Source organism: Natator depressus, chromosome 11 (assembly GCF_965152275.1).
Source record: "Natator depressus isolate rNatDep1 chromosome 11, rNatDep2.hap1, whole genome shotgun sequence".
In the NCBI taxonomy this organism is placed as follows: Eukaryota; Metazoa; Chordata; order Testudines; family Cheloniidae; genus Natator; species Natator depressus.
In genome coordinates this window covers 76,953,398-76,978,164 of record NC_134244.1, presented here as the reverse complement: position 1 = coordinate 76,978,164, position 24,767 = coordinate 76,953,398, and the positions used below count along the sequence as shown (strand labels likewise).

The following is a 24,767-nucleotide window of genomic DNA, read 5'->3' as shown; positions in this document are numbered from 1 at the left end:
GAAGTTTGATACAACTAAACTCCAGGGTTCAAGACGGACCAGTGTGAGCTGGGAGTGGTGCTTCGTATTTATAACACCCTTTATCTTTTATCAAGGGAGAACCTGGGGTGGATGGGAAACCTGGCAGACCTGGGAATGCTGGAAACTTTGGAGACAAGGTAAACCACCTTAGCAACCAGACTGTCCTCAGTCCCTGTGCTCTATCCCTGTGCTCTGCCCCTGTTACTGGTGGCCAGAGCTGCCATGTAACTTCCAAGCACCCATGCAGGGCAAGGGCAGTTCTCGGCCTTTGCTCTCTGGTTTCTTCTAAAAATTCAAACCGAAAGAAAAAATTAATTGTTTTTTTTTTCACAAACCCCGGGGGCAAATGTAACAGGATGTGCTGGCAGTGTGACCAGTGGGGAAATGTTTGGTTCTTTACGCAGCTCCTCTTTGGGTCCAGTGGTTAGCTGGGGGGAGTCTTATCGGTGGGGCTATATGGCCTGGCCTTCATCCCCAGAATCCTTATGCTAGTGTGTTGCTGTCCTCACCCGAGGAGCTCCATTACAAGTGAGTGAGGGTAAGCCCGTGCAGAAGTATTTACAACAGCAGGGCCGTAACCAGGAGGGCTGGAACAATTTGTATAGTGGGGGTGCTGAGAGCCATTGGACCAAACTGTAAACCTGGGATATGGTGGAAACCACTTCAAGCCGGGGGGTACGACAGGACTCCTAGGTCCAGCACCTATGGCGTTAACCCTTTTGATCAGAAAGAGAAACCCTTTCAACCGGCCGTATTGCTTTCTCTGGCGAATAGATCGACTGTGCAGTCTGCAGCTGTGTTACTAGTGCACAGCTAGTTTGTTACTCCAAACCCCCGTGGTTGATCTTGTTTTTCTTCGGTCTGATTTGCCTGTTTAGGGACAAGCTGGAGGTCCTGGTGGCCCTGGAGAGAAAGGGGAGTTGGGGGATGAGGTGAGTCACATGTGCGCCTGGATTTGGCTGATTTGATTTGCTGGCACTTTCAACTGTATTAACGCTGCTTTTATGTCTGTGTAGGGAACTCCAGGCCCAGACGGCCCACCTGGAGAAAGGGTAAGAGTGCCCTGCTGTACTGTACTTCCGGGTCACAAGCCATGGCGGGAGGGGGTCCCGGGCATGTCTGGGCTTGGCTACCCATCAGAGGGGCTGAGGTAACTGAGGCGTGAGCAGACACAGGCTGGGACCGGCTGAAAACGGTCGGGGAGCCCTCCACGTGCCTCCTTTCCAGCAGCTCCCTGCACTTAGCCTGCTCGGAGCCCTGGGAGTTCTGCGGCTAAGTCATGCCGTTCTTTGGAGGGTTCAGGGGCGACCTGGGAGTGTTTGTTTAAAACCCTGCGTTCGAATCTGTCCCCAAGTAACACTGATGGAACAGGCCGGAATCTGGCCATACATTCCTCCCATCGCCTCATTTAGAAACCGACTCAAACCGAGGTTAACTCTCCCCCTCTCCCCACTGGCTGAGCAAAGGGCTGTTTCTAGTTTATGTATTGCTGTGTTCATGCGTTGGAATGCAGTTATAACCCTGTGCCCCATGATCCGCAAAGCCGAGGGAGCCAGTCTGAAGTGCGGGGTACGGGGTAGTCGCTCAGAGATGATAGTCTAGGAACCATGGAAATCTCTGCACAATGAGCTGGATTATTCCTCCGGTGGGAGGAGGCTCGGGGGGAGGAAATCTGTGGAGACTCCCCCGCCCCTTTGTTGTTCCATCAGAGGACAGGGATTTGGACCCATCTCCAAACCTGGTAGATATCCACGTATGGGCGGCCTTGCCATCCTCCCTGGGGCCCTGTGCTCTGCCCTAGCTGTGTCCCCCCCTTGGCAGTCCCTCCAGCTCCTGCTGGTCGTAGTGGCCACTGTGAGGTGAGGAGAGGAGGGGGTGTTAGTCACATGCGGTAGAGGGACGATCCGCCCCCGGGGCTGGGGTGTCATGGGCCCCCGTGATCACGCTGAGCGATGCAACGTGTCCAGCGCTGGCCCTCGTGCAGAGCAGATTCTGAACTGGCGCTCTGGTTCTTTCTAAACAGGGAGGCAACGGAGAACGAGGGCCACTGGGCACCCCCGGCATTCGTGGGCCCAGAGGAGACAAGGTAACTACTCGCGTGCACACAGCTGTACCTCGCTCCTGGCTGGCTGGGCTCGGCACACCTGCTTCGGCACAAAGGCACTAACCTGGACAGGCAGGGAGCTGAAATGTCCTCCCAGCCTCCAGCCCCCACCGGACGGCTGGCCAGTCCTGCAGTGCTGTGCCATGCCAAGCTCCCACTGACTCCACTGGGCGTTCCAAGAGCCACAAGGCTGCATACCCGGGGCCCTGCTGCCTGTCACCTACCCGGCTATTCCTGCCGTGACTCTCAGTGCCAGCATGCACTGCCATGGCCATCGCTTCAGACGGCTGCAGCGTTAGACTCCCAGGGGACAGAACCAGGGTGTGGGGCAGGGGCTGTGCAAAGCTGGCTTCATGTCCCTTCATTGCTCGGGCGTTCTAGGCTCCCAGCCCTGCCCAGCACAGCTCCGCAGTTCCCAGGGGAATGGGGGCTGGGGCAGGCAGAAGAGGAAGGTAGTGATGTGGTAAAATCCCTCCATCTGCAGCATTGGCTCCTCCATGGCTCCTTGTACGAAGTGAGCTACCTACTTCCAGGAGGGCACGGCTAGCTGGGAGGGAAGGAGGCATCACGTTCCCCTTCCGGGGGGGCATGCCTTACCCGCTAAAACCCAGGGCTGGTGACAGCTGCTCAGAGGCCCAGCTACCCCCATGCACCTGTGGGGCACTGCTGAGGTGTCTGGGTATGTCATGGGCGGGACACTCCCCCCGGCAGCCCCGCAGAGCGCAGAGCCATGCTGGCTGCTCCAGAAGGCGGGATTCCTGGTGCAGGTGATAGGAAACGCTGGCCATGCGCTCTGCTCCTGCCCGCCCCGTCTCCGGGAGAGGAGAGCACTGTGGGAAGCGACTGTCGCAAAGACCCGAGCCATGTGCAAAGCATCCCCCACCTTTCCCACACTGGGATGGCTCACATTTGTCATGGTTTGGGGTAGGTAAAGCCCGAACCTGTCTCAGGCCCAGCCAACCTGAACCTGACCTGAGAGTGCTCAGTCCTTTTCAGACCTGACCCAACACCCCCCTGAATCTGTATCAACGCTGTGCGTCATCCTCGGGGCTCAGCCTGGTGCCGGCTGCCCACTCCCCAAGCCCAATGCCCACGACCTGTCTCCTGCCCTGGTGCCCCGCTCCTGCCAGCCACCGCCCCCAGCTGCGCTGTGTGTGCTGAGCAGCAACTCATCGTCACACTCGCTCCACTGCACCCGGCCGCTCCCACGCCAACCTCACAGGCCAGGGAGGGGATCGGAGATGGCCTGAGCCGAGCCCAGCACAGCTGGGTTGCTTCCCAACATGAGCCAAGCCCGACAGGTGTAGTTGGGCCCCTTTGGGCCCAGGCTGGGTTTCAAGGCTCTGAATTGAAATCCCTCTCAGCTTGGTAATGGTAGCCTTGGAGGAGGCCGCTGAGAAGCTGCTCTGGTGGGAGGAACTTGTGGCTAAGTGTAGAAAAGTCTCCGTTCTACGTTGCAGTGAGGAGCCAGCCTGGGGCAGGAATGTTACTGCAACCCCCAGCTCGGAGCCAATAAGTAAACAATGACCATGTGGGAAAGAGCTTCCCGAAAGCAAGGGAAAGGGCGAGAGAGATGAACCACAGCCTTGGTCTGACTCTCCATGCCCTTCCCAGGGGGCTGCGGAGCCAGCTGACCGGCTGCATGCATGGCAGAGGTGCTAGGAAATAAACGGCTTAACGTTTTCTCACTGTACTAGCAACAATCCGGCATTCTAGCTTCATGAGTTCGCTGCTTCAGAGCTATTTTGAGGGCGAGTCTCTCCCAGCAGTGCCGGTGTGCAGGCTCCGGGGATGGGAGACTCAGCAGGGAGGGGTGGACGGTGCTGATCTGGCAGTGAGGAGCGGGAAAACGTGTGTGCAGGAGAGGCTCCCCTTTCATAAGGGCTTGAGCGCCGTGCATGGGCTGGGAGCCAATAGGACAGTATCCGTGCGTCTGCCTCAGGGTGGCTCATCCAGCAGGCTCTGCGCAGCCCTGGGCACTCTGTTGTCCAACACCAACAGGCTGCGAACCCTGGGTGGGGGCACAGGTCATGCCAGGCGGGGGGTACAGTTGCCTCGAGAGGCGGCGGTGGTGAGGAATCAGAACAGCACCAGCAGGACGTACTGTGGTCGCTTACCACGGACGGATTCCCATCTGTGCAGCCCTGTTGCCCACAAGATGGCTATGGGGCTGCCACAGCTGAGTTTACGAGGCAGCCAGATCACCAGCTGGGCCGTGCTCCCCGCACACGCTGTAAGAAAGGCCCCATGAAACCCCCTGTGAAGCGCCGACCCACACGGTGCGCAGAGTCAGACCTGCCTTCGGTGGAACTAGCACCCACTCACTTTGCCCACGTGGCTGAGCCCCTTTAAAACCCAGTGCAAAGTAACCTGCTGAAGCTTCCCATCTCCACGTGCGCACGGGGGAGCAGGGTCTGCACCAGCAAACTGACCGCCTGCTGTGTGCGGTGGATTGCTAGTGTGGTGTTAGTTAGGTGGGGAGGAGGGGGGGTCTTTCAATCAATCTCCTTTGTTTTGCCCTTATTCCTGATACCCCGGCTCCTTCTGCTGCCCCAAACCTAGGCTCTAAACAACAATCCACTTTCAACAGCTGAAGTCACCAAGTGAGTCACTTCCCAAAGGCCCCGTCCATCACCCATGGCTCTCTGTGCTTCTCCTGGTCTGGGTCTTCTGTCGACCCCTTCCTCTCCCATGTCATCGGCCAGCGCTGCTGCGCACCCCTTGGCCCTCTGCTTTGCAGCAGTAGGAAGTACTCAGCAAGCGTAGGATCAGCCCCACAAAGCCACAGGGAGAGCCAAGAATTCCAATGTTAAGCTGCTGCATCTGATCAGTATGGTGCCGTTTGCTAAACTGGGCATGGGGATTGTCTATCCATGCAGCAAAGAGCTGAGCAACTCCCGATGGGCTGGGCAGCCATTGCGCGTGGTTCTGACTGGCAGAGCATCACAGCCAGGAGGATCTCCCAAAACCTGAGCGGATTTGCCAGCATCTTAGGCCCATCTCTTTCCCTCTGCCATACGGCAGGGAGGACAGCACGTGTGTCCTGAGGATGTGACAGTGGGGCTGGATGGACAGTGGATGGAGGAGTGGGGCAAAGGCTGCTAAAGGCCATGTGTGCCCCAATGTGGAATCTCTCCAAGCCCCTCTGGGAGACTCCATGTGATTCTGAATGTGCCCCATTTGGGAAGGTGGCCCAGCTAGAGGGGGAATAGAGGAGTTATGGGGTAGCTGCCATAAGCAGCAGGCTCCTTAGGCCAGTGTCACTCATTTCTGCATCAACTCTGCACTCAGAGGTGGAAGCCACCTGATGAGAGAGCCAAAGGTATCCCAACAAGCCAGTCCTGCTACCACATGGAGAGGGGGCCTTGCCTGTGGGGGGCGACGGCTGGTGCATGAGCGGTCTGTGTCCATGGGGTCAGGGCTGGGATTTCCTGCTTATCCTTAGGGCCTGGGCACTTGCCATAGAATCGTAGCAAGGCAGGGCTGGAAGAAACCTTGAGAGAACAGGACCAAGGCAACCTAGACCATTTTTGAGAGCTGTTTCTGCAGCCTGTTCTTCAGTGATGGGCATCCCACATCAGCCTCCCGTGATGGGCATGCCACCGCCTCCCTGGGAAGCCTGGCCCAGAGCTTAGCTGCCCCGGCACTTAGAAAGTGTCTCCTAGTGTCTAACCTAAACCGCCCTTGCTGCAGGACAAGCACATTACTTCCTGTCCTGCCTTAAATGGACACTGAGAACCATTGTTCACCATCCTCTTTATAACAGCCCTTAACACACCGGAAGATTAAAAACTTGCCTAAAGCATGGCACACAGATCTGGACACATCACTCCAGCTGAGGCCTCACCAGCACAGAGAGTGGGACAGTCACCTCCCGTGTCCTCATACCACTCTCCTGTTACTCTACCCCAGAGCTTAGCCTTTTTCATAACGGCATGGCATTAACTCATGTTCATCTACCCCCTAGATACCGTTCAGCGGTACGAACACCTGGCCGGTTAGTCCCCCTTTTGTAGTTGTGCATTTGATTTTTCCCTACTAAGTGAAGTGCTTTGCACTTGTCTTTATTGAATGTCATCTTGTTGATGTCAGACCAATTCTCCAATTTGTCAGGGTCGTCTTGAATTCTGCTCCTGTCCTCCAAAGTGCTTGCAACCCCTCCCAGGGTGGTGTCACCTGCACATTTGATAAGCATACTCTCATCTCCATTATCAAAATAATTAATAACAAATGATGAACAGTACTGGACCCAGGACTGACCCCTGTGGGACCCCACTCGAAACAACCTCCCACTTTGACAGCAAACCATCAATAACTGCTCTCAAGCAGTCGTGCACCCACCGTGCAGTAAATGTATCTGGTGACATTTCCCTAGTTTGCTGATGAGAATGTCACGTGGAACTGTGCCAGGCTGCTGTGCCTGGCCAGATGCCATGATGCCTTCCATGAATAGGTCGAGTGCTGGGCTTTCCCAAGAGACTTAAAGATCCAGTTCTTCCTGCCCTCTGGGGTGAGCTAGGAAAGATTTACACAGCTCTTATCATCTCCACCAGTTAGACATGGTAACTTATTTCTCATATCACACCTCTGTTATCTAGTTACGGAGGCTGGCTGACAGCAAGAGAATGCAAACTGGTATGCACCCTGCTGCAATGAGTATTGGCACCAGAAGCCGTGAGCGTGGCAGAGATCTACCTGGCGTTATAGACATGCAGGGTGGGGCGTGTACAGAACAGCACAAAGGAAACTCCGTGGGGTTCTCTAGTCCGGCTTGTTGTTGGAAAATGCCAGAACTGTAATTTCCTGTTTACATATTGTGTCCTGGGAACAGCAGCCCCACTCTCTGTTGTTTGCAAGGCAGATGTTCATTAGAATGAAGCCACAATAGTGCTTTGGAATGAAACTGTCCAGAAAGAGGCAGAGGCGAATTTCCAAGGCTCCGTTCTGGCTCGAGGGATGAGCGCATTGCCAGAAACGTCTCCATCAGTATTCAGGACCTTCATACTGTTACAGTTTATATTTACTGCTTTACGCCCTATGGAAGTGTCTAGCTAGCAAACAACGGCTTTGTTGCTCTTCATTTTATAGGCCCCCCCGACCCTTAGCCATTAGGAAAGGTTGTAAGTAAAGTATAAAAGTGATGGAAGATTTATCCGCTAGTTTTTACCATGTGCCAATGCTTAGTGCGGCACTGCCAGGCTGAGGGAATGCAGGGCTCAAAGCAGGCTATGGAAGCATGGAAGGAGAAGTGGAAGAGTCGAGATTCCCATCAAGTGGGCCTGATGGTGGGGCCGGCAGATCTCAGGGCGGAGGCGAGTATGCACAGTGGCTGTTGCTGCCGGGCTCATAAGCACACAGCTAAGGGACAATGTGCTGTGCGTGGGAGAGGAGCTAGCTTAGCATTGCAGAGAACTGGCTATTCGCCTACGTGGCTCTGAATTCACAGTGAAACCTGGGGAATGAGGCATTTCCTGACTGTTCAGAGCTACATGTTGCAACTCCTGCCAGTCTCCTTTCTTGGTGTGGCATATATCCTGAGATTCAGGGACGGCCAGTCAGCGCACAGGGATGGCCCAGTTTCTGGGCTTTCTCCATAGTGTTCTCCTTTATGCAATGCCCTGCACTGTGGTTAGTCATGGTGGGGTCTGACTTGCAGAGCCACAGTGTAAGGTTTCCTCACTAACTGGGCAGTCTGGGACTCCCTGACACTGGCCCCTACCACAGAGTGCTTTGAAAGAAGCAATCCTGGGCTCAAGGTTTCAATGCTAAACGCACATCTGCCCATGAGTTTCCATTTGCAGCTACGCTGAGCGGGGCTCTCCAAAGCAGGACAGAGAGACATCCAGCTCCAGCACATCATCCGTTTCAGCTGTAGGAAAAGCTCTGAAAGTTTAACAGTACCAAGTTCCCAGGAGAATCCCTGCTTCCTGTGTCCAGTCACCACCTCTCAGCCCCATCTCTCTTCCCGGCTCTCAGCGAGCCCTGGCAGTCTGTACAGCCAATAGGTGTGAGGAAGGGGATGTTAAGGGAGAAATGTGGAGATCCTGACCCTTTAAAAGCAGGAGGTGACGAGCCATTTCATGGCCATCCCCTTGGCATTGCAGGCACCCCCCCATCCCAGCATCCTCCACAGGGATTGTTCCTGGCCTTTGCTCCCTGGAATTCCTTTTCACCAAGCCAGGCCAGTTAGCAGATACATTTCCAGGTTCTCTGCTCCCACTCGCTGCTCAATATTTCAACAGGGCCAATTCCTGCCCCCCCCTTTTCTGAGCACAAAGTCCCTAAGCACCTGGCAATAGCCCAGAATGGGCGGGGCTGGGAAGCCCTGTGCACTGTGGGAGATACGCAGGTCAATGGCACACCTCTTTCCAAAGCAGAGCTGAGGTTAGGGCCCAGTTGGGAAACAAGGACCCCAGCTCCGCTCTCTGTGTACGTGCAGTGATAAAAGTATCTTGTCCGTGCGCAATGCAGGGAACCCACCAAACAGTGGGGAGAGAGGTTGGGCAGATATCTTGGCTTGACTATAAGATCATTGAGGAAGGGACTTATGCAACCCCTAGCTCAGGGGGGCCTGATCCTGACTGGGGACAAGGGGTGCCGTTGCCATACTCATTGACAATGATAAATGAAACTTCATGGGAGGCGTTAAGGCAGAGATGGGCCCAAATCAAAACCCTAGATACAAACATCCCTGTACTGGGCGAGCTTGGCTCTCAATCCATTCTGATCGTCCCAGATGAACCCCATTTGCTGATGCTCAACCCTGCATGCAAACTCCCTGGAGCACTAGCTAATTTCCCACCTGATCTTTGTGACTTGGACCCATCTCGCTAGAGGGCTAACGATCCAAGGTGCTTTGTGTGTGGATAAAGGTCTACTTTCTGAAATACTCCATTTTCTGCCCACCCATGCCGCTTTGCTCTCTCTGTCTCTGTGCTGCCCAGTACCTGCAGGACTTTTGGCTTCCAAAGTGACTCCTTGAGTTATATATTTTTTCTGCCTTTTCAGGGTGAGCCTGGCCCACAGGGTGACCAAGGACGGGAAGGACCGCTCGGAGTGCCTGGAGACCCAGTAAGAACATGGCTGATCCTTCCGCCTGGGGCAGGGGGGAAATGGGGAGCGTGTTAAAATCAGACAAGGATGTGGCTAGAGATGGGGTGCACCCAGCCTTTCCTTCCCAGCCTGGACACATGCCCCCAAGAAGAGAGGCAGTGGGAGGAGTGCATGCCAGAGTCCAGGACCTGGGCAAGCCTAGAAAATGGAGATTTGGCTGGCTGTTTGGGACTGAGAAAATTCCACGTCGTTTCCTCCTTCTAGTGGAAACAGGTGCCAGAAAGTCAGTCCGGCAGATTTGGAAACCTACAGATCTGAACAGCAGCAGTGAAGGAATGCTAAGCCTTAGGGCGAGACCTAGGTCTTCTTAGTCACCTGAGTCAGTGGGCTACTGCGGGGAGTTGGGGCATGATTTGGCCCCTGCATTGTCATCTAGAGCCCCTCATCTTGATATGGTCTGTTCTAAAGCATGCACGGATGGAGGTCTCCTTTCTGGGGCAGCCCTGGCTTTCCAGAGTGCTCTTCCAGTAATTCTGCTCCTCCCATCACCAAAGCTGTGTGCGCCAGGGTCGTGAGAGAAGGGGAGGCTGCAGGGCCCAGAGCAGCTTGCTATAGGAACGGGGACATTTCCACGGAGACTCCTCCTCCCCCAGCAGGGAGCAGCCCTGGCCGTCTCCACGGCAGGTGGGTGGGCGCTGAATATGAGTGAGGTGCTGTGCTGCTAGCCGAATGCTGCTTCCCCTCCCCTTCGGAGCTCTTATCGCTCTGTGCTAGCTGGCTCCCAGGGGCCCAAACATCCCCCAAATCGTCGGCAAGGAGGGCACCCCCATGCTGATCTCCCCACCCTGCGTTTCATGTCCCCCCAGGGCATCAGCCTCCATCCTGCACTTGCTGCCTCATAGCTGAGGGGTGGGGGGGACAGGCAAGGAGGAGGCCCCGGGGCAGGGCTTGTGGAAACGCACCTAGGCCCCACTGCACTTGCCCTGCCATGTTCAGCCCTAGTTCGCAAACTCCAACGGGAGGATTAAGGCAGCTGTTTATCTTTGTCACCACGCACACTGATCCCTGCCCTTCGTGAGTCCTGAGCCTCTCTGCTTCAATCCACTGAACACTGAAAGAGCCCTTTGCCCCCACCCGTTGCTGCTTTCCCGCGGGAAGACTTGTGCTGTGTGCTGCCCCAGCCGTGCCCCGGGAGCCCCGCTCACAGCGGAGTGCCCCGAGCCCGGCGGGAAGCGCTGCTCCCCTGCTTCGCTGCTCCAGAGTGGGGAGCGCTTAGCAGGGACCTACCTCCAGCTCCTTGTCCAAGCTCTTCTCCCCAAGCTTTAATCGCCCCGAGCCCGTAACACCGAGCTGAGCTGCCGATACACGCGGGCCCCCGGGCCAAATGGCAAACAGCCACTAGAACAATAGCTCACCAGGGCTTCAGCTCTGAGCGATGGGGCCAGAGGACATGCCCTCCTCTGCCCAAGTTAGGGGGGAGGCTAACTGTCAGCTGGACCCAAGACACAGCTAGGCGATGTTACAGAAATTCCCAAGTGGCTGGAATACGAGTCCTACATACAGTTGATTCACCGCCACGGCAGGGACAGAGATAAGGCAGCACCCGAATCCAGGGCTGCTAAGGGCCAGGTAACTGGTGCAGGCCAGGTCTGCCCTAAATTGTGCCCTGGTTGCCATGGCCCCAGTGGCCTATTGCATCAACCCAGTCCCCGGTGGGTAAGAACCTCTGGGGCACTCCCCAGGGAGCTTGGTGGCTCTGTTGTGCCAGCATCATTCGGGCAAAGGGGCCCCAGGGAATCCGGCTTTGTGGGGCTAACCCTGCCCCTGCGTTCTGGTGTGGGGCGTGTCTTCAGGAGGTAGGTCTGTGCGGACAGGGAGCACGGCTGCTTCCACACTAGCCTCCTCGCCTCCCCCAGAGCCTATGCACGGAGCTCTGAGATCCCCCCCGAGGCACTGCAGAGTGCCCCCGCAGCACAGAGTTTAATTGATGTGCCCCATCTCTTCCCCCTCCCCCCCAGCACAGAGTTTAATTAAAGGCAGCTGCATGGAAAGACGAAGCGCAGCTGCTGGCATCAGAGCTGGTCTGTAACTTGGTGCCAGCCACAGCTTGAGTCAGCCCAGGGAGGGGGACATTTTGTGCTGACACTGGGCACTGAATCCAGTTAGTAGTGGGATGCCGCTGGGCCAGATCCTGACATCCTTAACTGAGCCAAGCTCCTGCTGCAGCCAAAGCATTTAACTCTCCGAAGGCAGCAGAGTCTGGCCCGCTGACGGCTCTACATTATACAGCTCTGCGCTGTCGCTCGTCTGGAAAGGGTTTGGGTCTGGGAGGGAGTTTGGTTGTAGAAAAGCAATTCATTTTTATGAGTATTTATGGCATTTCCCCTGTGCTGGCTGAGACTCTTTGCAAAGGCTTTTGCCAAGAGCAGCCATTTCAAAGGGCTCCGAAGTGCTTGCCCGTACCTCCCCCATCTCCAGCCACTCTGCAGCAGGAGACCTGGCCCAGCTGGGCTTTGCCCCTTCCCCTGCCCTCATTTTACCTTTTTGAAATAAAGCAGGAAGAATTGGCCCAGTTTCCCCAAATCTGCAACATGAGCCAGCCCTCGCTCGGCCATGTCTGAGCAGCCAGCTCCTGCGAGCAAAGCTGCAAAATGGGGCCTGGGACCGCAGATATGGGCAGGGGAAGCCAGCAGCCTGCAGTGGCTGTTCTTTAGCATCTGGGGGAAGGAGAGAAGCGGCAGCAGGGATCTGAGAGCCAGTGCACCGCACGGGCCTGTTCTCCCGGTCAGAAGGGGAGGGCTGGCTCTCCGCTGGACATGAGAGGGATGGTAACCATTGGGAAGGAGAGACGCACGTTGTAGGTTTTGACTTGTGACTTAGAAGCACTTCAGGCCCTCGTACCATTTTGTTCTTTTAAAATATATATTCAGAATGGTGGGGAGGAGACAGACTGTGTATGTGCTGGATACCTGTCAAGAAAGGGCCAGAGACGACAGACACATGCTTATTCCGAACATGCCAGACTGTCACTGTCTTGGAATGTGGACAAGCTATATCCATTGGCCACTAAGATGCTTCATTTGTGGTTGAGGCCTGTTCCAGATTTGAACTACGAACACAGGCATTTGTCTGAGCCTCAATGCAAACCTTGAGACCAAGATTTTAGGGTAGGTTCATTGCTGGGAATCTGTTCAGGACGAGTATATTCTGCCCCCAGTAAATCCATCCGCCACTGTTTAGTAAGAATCCCAGGCAGTGGGCCTGTCTCTGTGCTGCAATATGTGGAAGACACAGTCTCCCTCCTTCCGTGGAAGATATGGTGGTCCAATCAGTCGCCTGTCGGAAGAGCAGGATATGTTCTAACCTCGGATCTGAGTTCTTCCCAGACAGGAGACTTGCTGAGTATCTTGGTCAGGTCTAGCTAAAATAGATACAGGGTTCCAGTAAGATTTCAAAAGCGGTTGCGCTCTGAGATGTTTTTTCCATAAGCTAGGGGGAAATGCTTTTGCTCAGCCAAATAGAAAATAAATATATAATTGGCATTGGGAAGGGAAGGAGCTTGGCAAACAGTATTTTTCAAGGCTTGTTATCTGCGAGTTCTGGCTCTTTGAATGTGTTTCTCTTGGCTAAATGTAGGGCTCCTGCTAACCCTTGAGTCCCTTTCACTTTCTTTATGTCTGCGAGAGAATCTAGAGGTCAGTGTATTCTTTCTTTTATCTCTTTGGAAGCCCTGGTGTTACCTTCTGTGCGTGTGCATGTGTGTGTGTCACCCCCATGTTACAGTGTACACACACACACACACACACACACACAGAGTAGGTGGATGGGAATTGCTGAGATCTGCTGCATACAGAACCCTAAATGCACTCCAGGCACGGTACCAAGTCTGTAGAAATGGCATGGACAGCACAAGCCAAGAGTATATTTGTCAGGATTCCAGGCACCATAAAACAGGGCAGTTTTCTGTCTGCACTATCGCCATCTTCCCAGCTTTCCTTGTTTTCAGGTTTATTGTAGTAGATAGGAATAAGGTAGCATCCCTTTAAATAGTCAGTGAGCCTTCTAGTGGTACTCACTGTGTTCTATGTTTTACAAGTCATCGGAACCCAGCCAGAGCAGCCACGTGTACATAGCTAGGCCTTGCGTGTTTGGGTCTATTCAGTAAATACGGTTATTTGGGACCCAGCTGTACCCCTGTGGTTTCTTCATGTTATTTTTTTCATGCAAAGAGCAAAAGACCCAACAATCAGAGATGAAGATGGGATACCAGATGACAGCATGGAGCCTACCTCTACAGCTGTTAAATTGAGAAGACAACAAATGAAATGTTATTTGGATTCCCCTTCAAGTGGGAGGAGTAAAACGTACCATGGAGCTAGCTACAGTGTCTGCTCTTTCTAATTTCACAGCAGGAGTATCAGAGACCACTTAATAGGGCGAAGTTGCAGAAAACCTCAGTGCTACTAAAATCACACAGGGGAAATCCCTGGGCATTATTACAGTGAAGGGAACACATGACTGGAAACAACGCCTTGCAGACCTCTATGTTGGGAAACAAGGAAGTCTTGCGCTACATGGTAAAGAATGGCTGGGAGAGATTCAGGTGGACTGGCAAAACCTAACATGTCTGGAGGTTTAAAACAAAACAAAACTCCAGGCCCAGACTAAAATGAGCAGAGCTTTCGGACAAGCAGCTGATGTCTTTCAGGATGGTATCAAAACCTCAAAACATATGAAAGCAAAAACTGAGCATTAGGAGGAGGTAGTTTCTGCATTTTGCAAAGCTCGACCAGTGCCTTTTGCGATATGGCCAGAGGCAGAGACTGAACTGCAGGACTTACAGGATACTGGAATTATATCCAAGGTGACCTGAAGGAGAGGAGCGCCGCCGTCATGGCAGTGATGGAAAGACTGGCGCTGCCCATATCTGTGGTGATTTCAAGGTTCCTCGTGAGGCTGGCTGAACGAGGACTTAGAGCAAACAAGGAGAAATGTGAATTCAAGTGTGTTTTGAGGCCAAGCCATTGAGAAAGAGATCACATTAGAAAGCTGAAGCCTCTGAATGTGTCACAATGACGTTCCTTTCTAGGAATGGTCTGTCATTTCCACAGGTTCTTGTCTGACAAATGACAGAGTTACAGCCTCCAAACCGCCTGTCACACAAGGGACAGAGATGAAGATTGTCCATACAGCATTGCCCAGGCTTCGGATGCCCTTACCAGCTAACGTGTAGCTTTGCTTGTGATCCTTCCCCATGTGGCATAGGAGCAGTAATGTCCTGTGGTGGAAGATCACATTGAAAGACCAATTGCCTTTGTTTACCTCAGCAGAACGTACCTATGGTCAAATTGATGGAGAAGCTCTGAGCTTAGTCTGAGGAGTTAAAGTTTCACCACTCTCCATCTGGAAACAATTACTCTAGTTACAGATCTTCACCTTTTAACCCAAAGAGCAGTCCCAGCAATGGGATGATATTCTTGGGTGCTTGCTGTTACAGTATTGAGTTCAAAAGTGCCAATGATTTAGTTGGGGATTGGTCCTGCTTTGAGCAGGGGGCTGGACTAGATGACCTCCTGAGGTCCCTTCCAACCCTGATATTCTATGATTCTATGAACCACCATGGGAATGCAGAGTGCTTGTCATGGTGGCCCATGGAAGAGGCAGGTAAGGATACTGAATGGAACCAGAGACAGTCAATATGTTCTATAGGGCACAAATTGAACAAATGACACAGTACAATGCGAATTACTCCAGGCCATCTATGGGACAGATGTACATGATTGCAGTAGATGTTCCTTCTAAATGGATTGAAGCATTCTGTATGAATTCAACTAGTTCAGCGCAGATGCCGAGAGCATGCAGATTCGCGTTTCTCGGAAGGGAGTTCCGGAACAGATTGTAACTGACAATGGGACCCAATTCACATCTGAAGAGACCCAACTATTTGTCAAAAGAAAGGCTATCAAACATGTCATATCAGCTGTGTTCCATCCTTCCACAAGTGAACTAGCAGAAAGATTTATTCAGATATATCGGAACTGATTTTATAGGCAAAGCTGCATTATTGTGGGTAAGGGCCATTTCAGGGAATATGAACTTCTTGTCCTTATTCAAAGAGTTGGTGCCCTGTATGGACCAACACTATTCCTATCCATTGTGTGACAGTTTGATTAGAGGATTTAACTTTGCTACTATGTTAGGAATGCAGTCCATACTACCACAAATCAGACACCAGCCATGTTGCTCAGGAGACATCCTTTAAGGTCTCGTCAGGACGTGCTAAAGCCCGATATCAGTAGGGACATTTGTAAGGAACTTTGTGATCAAGTGGCCACAAATAGTCATACGCAACTGCGTTATTTTCATGTGGAAGAGAAGGTCTTAGTAAGACATGCCTCAGATAATTGGTGGTATCCAGGAGTGATTGCATCACAGACTGGTCCCTCGGGGGGTTTTCAACTAACCCCATTTCAACTCAGGACAGGATGCAGAGATAAAATTTCTATACACTATTAATGACAACTTCTTGGAGCAGCAAGTCCTGGAAGCCACAAGGGGAGAGGCAATTCTTGATCTAGTCCTAAGTGGAGCACAGGATCTGGTCCAAGAGGTGAATATAGCTGAATCACTCAGTAACAGCGACCATAATGTAAGTAAATTTAACATCCTTGAGCGGATGGGAGGCTACCAAAGAAACCCACCACAGTGGCATTTAACTTCAAAAAGGGGAACTACACAGAAATGAGGAAGCTCGTGAAATGAAAAGGACCAGTCACAAGAGTGAAATGCCTGCAAGCTGCATGGAAACTTTTTAAAAACACCATAATAAAAGCTCAAATTAAATGTGCACCCCAAATTTAAAAAAAGGTAAGAGGACCAAAAAAAATGCCACCATGACTAAACAACAGAGTAGAAGAGGTGGTTAGAGGCAAAAAGGCATCCTTTAAAAATTGGAATTCAAATTGTTCTGAGGAAAATAGAAAGGAGCATAAACTTTGGCAAGTCAACTGTAAAAGTACGGGTTTCAGAGTAGCAGCCGTGTTAGTCTGTATCAGCAAAAAGAACAGGAGGACTTGTGGCACCTTAGAGACTAACAAATTCATTTGAGCATAAGCTTTCATGGGCTACAGCCCACTTCATCAGATGCATAGAATGGAACATATAGTAAGAAGATATTTATACATACAGAGAACATGAAAAGGTGGAAGAACCCATACCAACTGTAAGAGGCTAATTAATTAAGAGGAGCTATTATCAGCAGGGGAAAAAAAACCTTTTGAAGTGATAATCAAGATGGCCCATTTCAGACAGTTGACACGAAGGTGTGAGGATACTTAACACGGGGAAATAGATTCAATATGTGTAATGACCCAGCCACTCCCAGTCTCTGTTCAAACCCAAGTTAATGGTATCTAGTTTGCATATTAATTCAAGTTCAGCAGCTTCTCGTTGGAGTCTGTTTTGAAGCTTCTCTGTTGCAAAATTGCCACCTTTAAGTCTGTCACTGAGTGATCAGAGAATGAAGTGGGCTGTAGTTCACAAAAGCTTATGCTCAAATAAATTTGTTAGTCTCTAAGGTGCCACAAGTCCTCCTTTTCTTTTTGTAAAAGTACAATTAGGCAGGCCAACAAAGAAGTTGAAGAGCAACTAGCAAAAGACTCAAAAATCAAAAAATTTTTTGAAAAACTGTAAGTACATGAGAAGCAGGAAGCCGGCCAAACAATCAGTGGTGCTGCTGGACGATAGAGGTGCTCAAGCAGCACTCCAGGAAGATAAGGCCGTTGCGAAGAAACTAAATGAATTCTTGGTGTATCCCAAGTCCAGCATGCTGCAGCAGCAGCAGTGGGAGCAGCAAGTTGCAGACGACAAACTGTGGCACGTTGGGAGAACGTCCTGGCTCCTGCCAAGATGCACCCTCTGCCCTCCCAGTAGGACTTTTCAGCTGGGAGCCCGAGTCAGGCAAGCTGGCAGGAGGCTGCTGGACTGGAATCCTGTTCGGTTTCCTTACAGAATAACGCCTTGTTGCTGATGGTTTGTCTGAGCGGGTCTGGTCTGAGGTGACACACACTGACACACAACGCAGGGCACACGGAGGAGCCTCAGGCCCAATATCCCAGTGTTGTGTAATAAGCCCCAGCGCAGACTTATCCCAGCTTGAACAACCTCAGAGCGGGCCAGGGAACAGGATACGGGGTGGGTTACATTTGTATCAGTCTTCAGTGCAGGGGATGTGAGGGAGATTCCCACACCTGAGCTATTCTCTTTAGGTGGCAAATCTGAGGAACTGTCCCAGATTGAGGTGTCATTAGCGGAGGTTTTAGAACAAATTGATAAACCAAACAGTAATAAGTCACCAGGGCCAGATGGTATCTAGAGCCTGGGCTGCTGACAAGCCACAAGCCAATGGCTGCAGGCCTTCCAGGTTCCTGTCACCTAACCTGACAGGCTGGTGGGGTTCTGGGTGCATGGAAAGCCCTGAGCCGTGGAACTCCTGGGCTCCCCATCAGGCCACCTGGCTATGGAGAATATAAAGTGGAACAGTTCCAGTAGGGGAGACTGACAAGCCCACCTCACAGAATAGCTTATAGCTTGATGGTTAAAGGATTCACGTGGGATGCTGCATTCATCACGCTCCCTAGAATGGGACATAACGGTGAGATCAATTGGCAATGTAGGCCTTTGAAAGGCGACTCTCCTAGCAGTGAGATGGGAACAAAGCTGTGATCACAACATATTATCTACAGATCTAGAAACGAAAGACTCAATTCCTCATCCCGGCTTTTACCTTACTGCGTCCTTGGGGCAGCACTGGTCTGCTGCAACAAAGCTCTTGGCTGCGGCAGTGCCCGGTGATGCAAGCTGCTGCAGGTTGCTGGGCAAGGATGTGGCTGCCCATCTGCAGAGAGGAAAGGACAGGCTTGTGCAGCCGGGCAAAAGCAAATGGCTATAAACTGGCCATCAACAATTTAGGCTTGAAATTAGGTGAAGGTTTCTAATCATCAGAGGAGTGAAGCTGTGAAACAGCCTCCAAAGGGGAGAAGTGGGGGCAAAAAACCTGACAGTGGGGGCAAAAAAAAGACTGGACTTGATAAGCAGACATAGGGGACGGTATGATGAGACTGTCTACAGTGGCATGTAGCTGATCTGCGACTGCTAGTAGCAAATATCTCCAGTGGTCGGTGATGGGACACTCTGAGTTACTACAGAGAATTCGTTCCCAAGTGTCTGGCTGGTGGGTCTTGCCCACATGCTCAGGGTCTAATTGATGGCCATATTTGGGGTTGGGAAGGAATTTCCCCCCAGGTCAGATTGACAGAGACCCGGTAGGGTGTGGGGTTCACCTTCCCCTGCAGCATGGGGTCACTTGTAGGTTTAAACAAGTATAAATGGTGAATTCTCTGCAACTTAAAGACCTTAAGTCATGATTTGAGGACTTCAGTAACTCCGCCAGAGGTTCGGGGTCTGGGTTACAGGAGTGGGTGAGTGAGGTTCTTTGGCCTGTGATGTGCCGGAGGTCAAACTAGATGATTGTAATGGTCCCTTCTGACCTTAAGATCTGTGAGTCTAAGAGACACAACACATAATAATGTGTATTATGTACATTACCAAAGCCTGCATGGAAGAATGGCTTTTGCTGCCAGCAGAAAGGAATTAGAGACCACAGTGTATATTAAGGTTCCATGTATAAATAGTGATATAAGCTTGTTCCTGACAGGAGTAGTATGTGTTATAGATTGCTAGATTCAGAGCTCCCAAGACCTGAAGGGACCATTGTGGTCATCCAGTCTGACCGCCTGTATTTATAAATGGAAACCTCACTGTAAACTGTGACTCAGCTGGGCATGACCCATCAATGTGTAATGGGTTCATCAGGCACCAGCCCTCACCCTGTGGGTCATGAAATGAAGAAATATTTCCCCACCCTGGTGAGCTAAATTTGGACGTGAATTGAAGCACCGTGAGGCCTGCAAGGGTGAAGTTTGGGAATGAGTCACCTGGCAGAATCTGGGCTGCCAGCCACCGCATCTGTGACTGTGCAGTACTCAGCATTGCTGTCTTGCTGGATGCTCAGAATCCAAGGTGAGGTTTGTGATGTGGTGACCAGGGTCCAGCCCCGTAGCAGGATGGGGGAATCACATTTCTGCACAAGCCAGGCACACAATGCGTGGGAGACGGCTATGCGTTCCTCCAGAGGAGCGTAACCAGCGAGACAGGGAAGAAATTAAACCTTCAGTTCTCTTTTTACTTTCACAGGGGGAGGTTGGTCCGATTGGACCCAAAGGGTACAGAGGAGACGAAGGACCCTTGGGACCTGAGGTTAGTGTTCTTTATCATTGTCTTGAAGGAAGGCATGGCTGTGTGATAGATAAACCAGAGAGCGGTGATCAAAAAAGGCTCTCTCTTCTGCCTCCCAATGGACAGGGTGCCTAGCCTTATGGATCTTGGAAAACCACGTGGAGCCCTTATAAACAGGAACAGAGAAGCTGGTTTTCCAAGACACACAGTAATTCACGTCCATGATGGGATGGTAGCATTTTAAATGCTTCTTCTTCAGTGTGGACCCACAGATCTCTAGGGTCAGTTTTCTGAGCAGAGCTGGTAGACAGTATAGCTACTCAGTAGGTGATTCTTATGAACAGCAGCCTGTCTACAATCTTTGATTTCTGCAATAAGAACATTACAGAATGTAGAGGAGGGGCCCTCTTAGAACACTAGTCTAACCTGACAAGCCCGGGTTGGATCGTTTCTACAGTGCACCTTGTGGGCTTTGTCTGGTCCTACTCCGGAATGGATCATCTGACAGGCCTGCGCCACTGCCCTGAGGAAAAGGGGGAACTGAAACAATGGCAAAGGTGCACAGTTTACGCCATGTGCTGTCCACAAATAAACAACTCCACTTGGAATATTGCAATGTTCCCGTTTGTATCCTTCAGCGCATCAGGGTTCTTCTAAGGTAGGAAGTGAGGGATCAAAATGTCACAGGAAAATGAAAGCAGCTGGTTTGCCTTTGAAAGGATCATTTGCTGTGCATTCATGTCCTTTACAATACGCTTGACCATTTCGCCCTCTCCCTTCAGGGCCTCAAAGGACCCCCTGGACCCACCGGATTGCCTGGAGACCCTGGCGTGATGGGTGAAAGGGTGAGTGGTATTTCGCAGTGGAATATGACATATGAAAAGTGGCTTACAACTGGTCTTGCTCAGCAAGAGGAACCGCCCCCCCCCGCCCCCTCCTTGGCTTCCCCAGCGGGACTGCTGAGTGCTGTGCAGGAGTCCCCACTGGATACTCCCCTGTGGTTCCACGCACGATGCACATAAACAGGGCTGATCTTCAGCTGGTGAAAATCAGCATCGTTCCATTGACTTAGCTGGAGATATGCTGAGTTACACCCGCTGGGGATCTGGCCTATTCATGCCAATGGTGCTACGTCTGAGTTACACCCGCTGGGGATCTGGCCCATGGAGTAGAGCTGCAGAATGGTAGACTCAGCCGGCAGGTGAAGCCCATTCTTGAGTCTGGCCTCCAGCTGTGCTGCATGGTATGTCAGGATGCTGGGGGAGAGGGATCCAAGCATAACATCTGCCAGCGGGGTGGGCAGAGAGACTCTAGCAGGCCAGTGTACACACTTGGGTTTACTTTGTTCTTCAAATACATTCAGGCCCCGACAGAGACCAGCCTGGAACCCATTACTCTCAAGTCACACTCTGCAACTTGTGTCCCTTGGTACCAAACGCACTTAGCATACTGGACAGGCTCCCCAGCTGGTGTGCTCCATCCATGTCAGTGTGTTACACTGATTCCCGCCAGCTGAGGATCTCCACATGGGTCTCCCATTCTTGCCTGATTTGTGTTTTCATCCCCCGCCCCCGCTGCTTCATATTCATTTTGTATTGTGAATTCATTCTTTGTCCTGCGAATGGTTGGAGCGGAATCCGTTGCTCTCCACAGAGAAGTTCAGAATATTGTGTCAGTGGAATGCTATAAACCCGTGTTATCGTTTGGGTTTGCTTCTGTGGGTTTAGTTTCTATAGAGAAGAAATGAGCCATTACAAGCTCAGCCTCTGGTCCCAGAGACAGGCAGCTTTTCCTGTCAGTAGCTCAGCCACAAAACTCTCCTTGCTTCTCTGATCGCTTCTCTTCTGAACTTTTCCCGTCCCACTTCTCTGGTGTACATAGAACTGAAACCAGCATGCCTGTTACTTATTGTGTGGGCAACAGCACATTACTAGCTTCCAGCCTTCAGCTGGAGTTCCCTAAAGGATTTCTATCGCACAAGTCACTGCACTGCAATGGAGGTTCATTGCGGTAACAAGACTCATCCAATCCAGAGGAGAAAAAACAGCCCGTCTGGCCTACACATTTTCCGGTGGAAGTGGGATTAATTGTATCATACATGTATCTATCATACTGTCACTCGCCAGCCCTTTGAAAAGAGTCCTTTAACTACATCCTCCAGCTCTGCAGGCTGGAAGAGTTGTGCCTTCAATACACACTTCAGTAGAGGACCCAGAGGTCTAAAATATCAGTCTTCTGTTAAAGCTGCTGGTTCATCTATTGGGGTGTGTATATATAACTCATGTGTATTAGTGTCTTGGCTGCACCCTCTTTCCAATGGCCAGATCCCTTATGCCTGATCTCTGAAATGTCCCCATCACAGTGAAACTCCAGTGGAGGAAAAGGAGATCTTTGTGCCTTTCCCACCTGCCGGCCCCCGCTGCCGCTCTCCCTTTTACTTCAGGAATAAAGAGCAGGCACTCATGCGGCTTGAGATACTGAAGAGACAGATGACGATTGGAGGTGGAGAGGGAGTTAGAGCAGTAACCCCGCCCCGTGCCCCCGCCCCGCCTCTCTGCTATGCTCAGAAGCTTTAAAAAGGACCAGCTCCCTCCGCGTTTGCGGATGGGGCTATAGCACTGAGTATGTGTGTGAATGTGGGGGCAGGTTTCTGCCCCAGGAGAGATGAGGCAGGAAAAATTATATTTAACTTGACTGAATATGAATTGTGGTGGCTCCTAAACAATGGCCCTATAAAAATAGCATTGGGGGCATCCGTGCCTATTCTCTGTGGCTCCAGATCACACACACTCAATGTATAGGTGGAAAGGTGTTTTCTTTTCTTCCGTCAGCACTGTGAAATCAGGCTGGAGTTTGACAGTTGCAGTCCCACCAACAAGAGAGGGAGACGTAGCTAACAATTCCATTACAGATGCTGCACCCCAGGAGAATCCAGCACGGCTTCTCACAGCTCTGCATTGCAAATAGGAACCAACTGGAGTCCAAACTCACCGCAGATAGGAAAATGAGCAGATCTTTTCAGCGAGGAGATGCCATCATGTCACAGTCACTTTTCTGATCTTAATGACACATTAAGCATTTTTGGGTGGCTATCTCAAGAAGATAAAGAGCATCTTTAATGATATGCAACCTGGAAAAACTCTTTCTATCTCTATATTGATCCTGTCTCTTGCCGTATATCATCTTTATATTTCATTACCACTTTGAGGGTCTAGTAAAGCTCTGATTTCCATGTCATGCCCTTTTACAAAGCACAAGCTGTGCACATGGTGATTGTAATGGGTTCATTGTAGTTGTGGACAAGCTTTAAGAGCTTCCACTTAGAAGTGGCTACTAAAGCTTGTGATTCATATGCCTAATGACAATTGGTACAGGGGAGAAACCAGCAGGACGTATTGATAGTTGGCCCATCATTGAGGACTTTCACTTTATTCATCAAGACTGTGCCTCTAGGGAAGGCCCAGAGGAATGTGGTAGGGTTCCGACCTGCGAGTGTCCCATCCCAGTGAGAAGTTATGGGCTCTGTTGAATAGCAGGAGAATGTGTGAACACCATGCTGTGGGGGAATGGCTGCCTGCTAGGGAAAGTGGGACATGCGGATAAGTGAACTAATTGGTTTGGCTTTGACACCTCACTTATTTTTGCTCTTCCCACTAGGGAGCGGACGGCATTCCAGGAAATGGCACAGATGGTTTCCCGGGCTTCCCAGTAAGTTACACAGAAAATTTTTACGCAATAATTTAACAGTATTTCTATTCCTCTGATTTAACGCGCTGTCTTCCCTTCCCCCTCAGGGCTATCCAGGCAACAGAGGAAACCCTGGTGCGAATGTAAGTCTGCCTCCGTCTCTCCTACAGGGCTACATAATACAAAACTGCCTGAGCAGTACATCCTGGTGATGGCCCCTCACATTGTTCACCACTGGCCACTTTGCTCCAGAGCCCGTTGGCTGACCGTGCTCTGAAATGGCCTTCCCAGCGCTGGCTGGCCAGCCCTGCTCATCCCGAAGGCCTTGTTTCCAAAAGGTTGGGATGTCCCCTGCTACCCCCGTACCTGTGCTGTGTGGGCATCTTTAGCTATAGACAGGCTTTGTATGGGTTTCCCTTTCTGGGGCAACTCGTAATAACTTGGGGAGGGGGGTTGCAAAAGCTGATGGAATCGCTGGCATGTGTTACGAGGTTACCTCCGTATGGGCTGTATGGTAACTTATGCCAAGAAAGAAGGTCTCTGTCTCGATGACACACTTTTATTGTAACTCAGCATCAAGAAATAAAGACCAGCTGTGACTCCTCAGGGATGTCTGCTCTGGTAGCTTGTTTTCACGCTTGCTATAGGCGAGGGAGGACGCTTGTTACTCTAATGCCTGGCTTTTAATTCGCAGTGTTATTGGTGTCGTTTTTCAGGGCACTAGAGGCTATCCTGGTCCCAAGGGCGATGAAGGAGAAGCAGGAGACCCTGGGGATGATGTGAGTGCAGAAGGAGGCTGGTATCACTTTCTTTTTAAAGCTGAATCGTTCCCCCCGGCGGGGGAATGCAGAGGCCTTGCTCCTGTTCTAAATTATTGGTGCAGCCTGCTGCAGTGCTGTAAAGCTCCCCAGTCTGTGGAGTGCAGTTTGCCCAGGTGGTAACTACCCTGTTAAAGGGTTATGGGGGAGGATGGCAGGGAGGTCATAGCTCCAGATCTGTTCGATTTGTTTTCCATAAGAGCAACACGGTGAATGCAGCCTGGTGTCCGGCGCTCCTCTTTAGTTCGCTGCCCCAGAGCAAAGGACAGATAACAAGGGGCTCTGGAGCTGATGCCAATGGCGAAGTCCCTGACCATAAGTCTGAATGGAGGACAGGCTCGGCTAGCATACCCCGAGGGCCCTGTGGCCCGGGAGAAGCAGGTAGCTGACAGACTTTGGGACTCCTGCTCTCTCTGCTGGGCAGCGGCTGGGAACATCGCCGTGCGGTCTAAGTCCTCAGGTACCCCAGTGCAAGTGGAACTTTTCCAAGCACTTGTGAGTGAAGAACCATGAAGCAGTGCGAACACCTCGTAAGCTGCAGCCACTGCCTGCCCAGCCATTCATAGCAAAGCCATTACCCATGTCCTAGCTAGAACATCCACAGGAAAGTTCATCAGGTGGAGATAAGCTTCTTGCGTGTCCCATTGTGTTTGTTGATGCGCCATCAACATGAATACGCCAGTGGTTCCCAAGCAGGAGTACATGTACCCCAGGGGATACACAGAGGTCTTCCGGGGGTACATCAGCTCATCTAGAGATTTGCCTAGTCTTACAACAGGCTACATGAA

At 51.5% G+C, this 24,767-nt stretch overlaps 1 protein-coding gene across 1 annotated transcript in view; it reads left to right on the top strand.

Moving 5' to 3' along the window:
* Positions 1-24,767, top strand: part of COL6A1 (collagen type VI alpha 1 chain) — a 69,386-nt gene that overhangs the window by 27,945 nt on the left and 16,674 nt on the right. The window contains exons 16-25 of the mRNA XM_074968228.1: positions 96-158; positions 900-953; positions 1,038-1,073; positions 2,045-2,107; positions 9,134-9,196; positions 19,433-19,495; positions 20,257-20,319; positions 23,132-23,182; positions 23,269-23,304; positions 23,878-23,940. Coding sequence (XP_074824329.1) covers positions 96-158; positions 900-953; positions 1,038-1,073; positions 2,045-2,107; positions 9,134-9,196; positions 19,433-19,495; positions 20,257-20,319; positions 23,132-23,182; positions 23,269-23,304; positions 23,878-23,940 — 555 coding nt within the window. The remainder of the gene's footprint in view (positions 1-95; positions 159-899; positions 954-1,037; positions 1,074-2,044; positions 2,108-9,133; positions 9,197-19,432; positions 19,496-20,256; positions 20,320-23,131; positions 23,183-23,268; positions 23,305-23,877; positions 23,941-24,767) is intronic.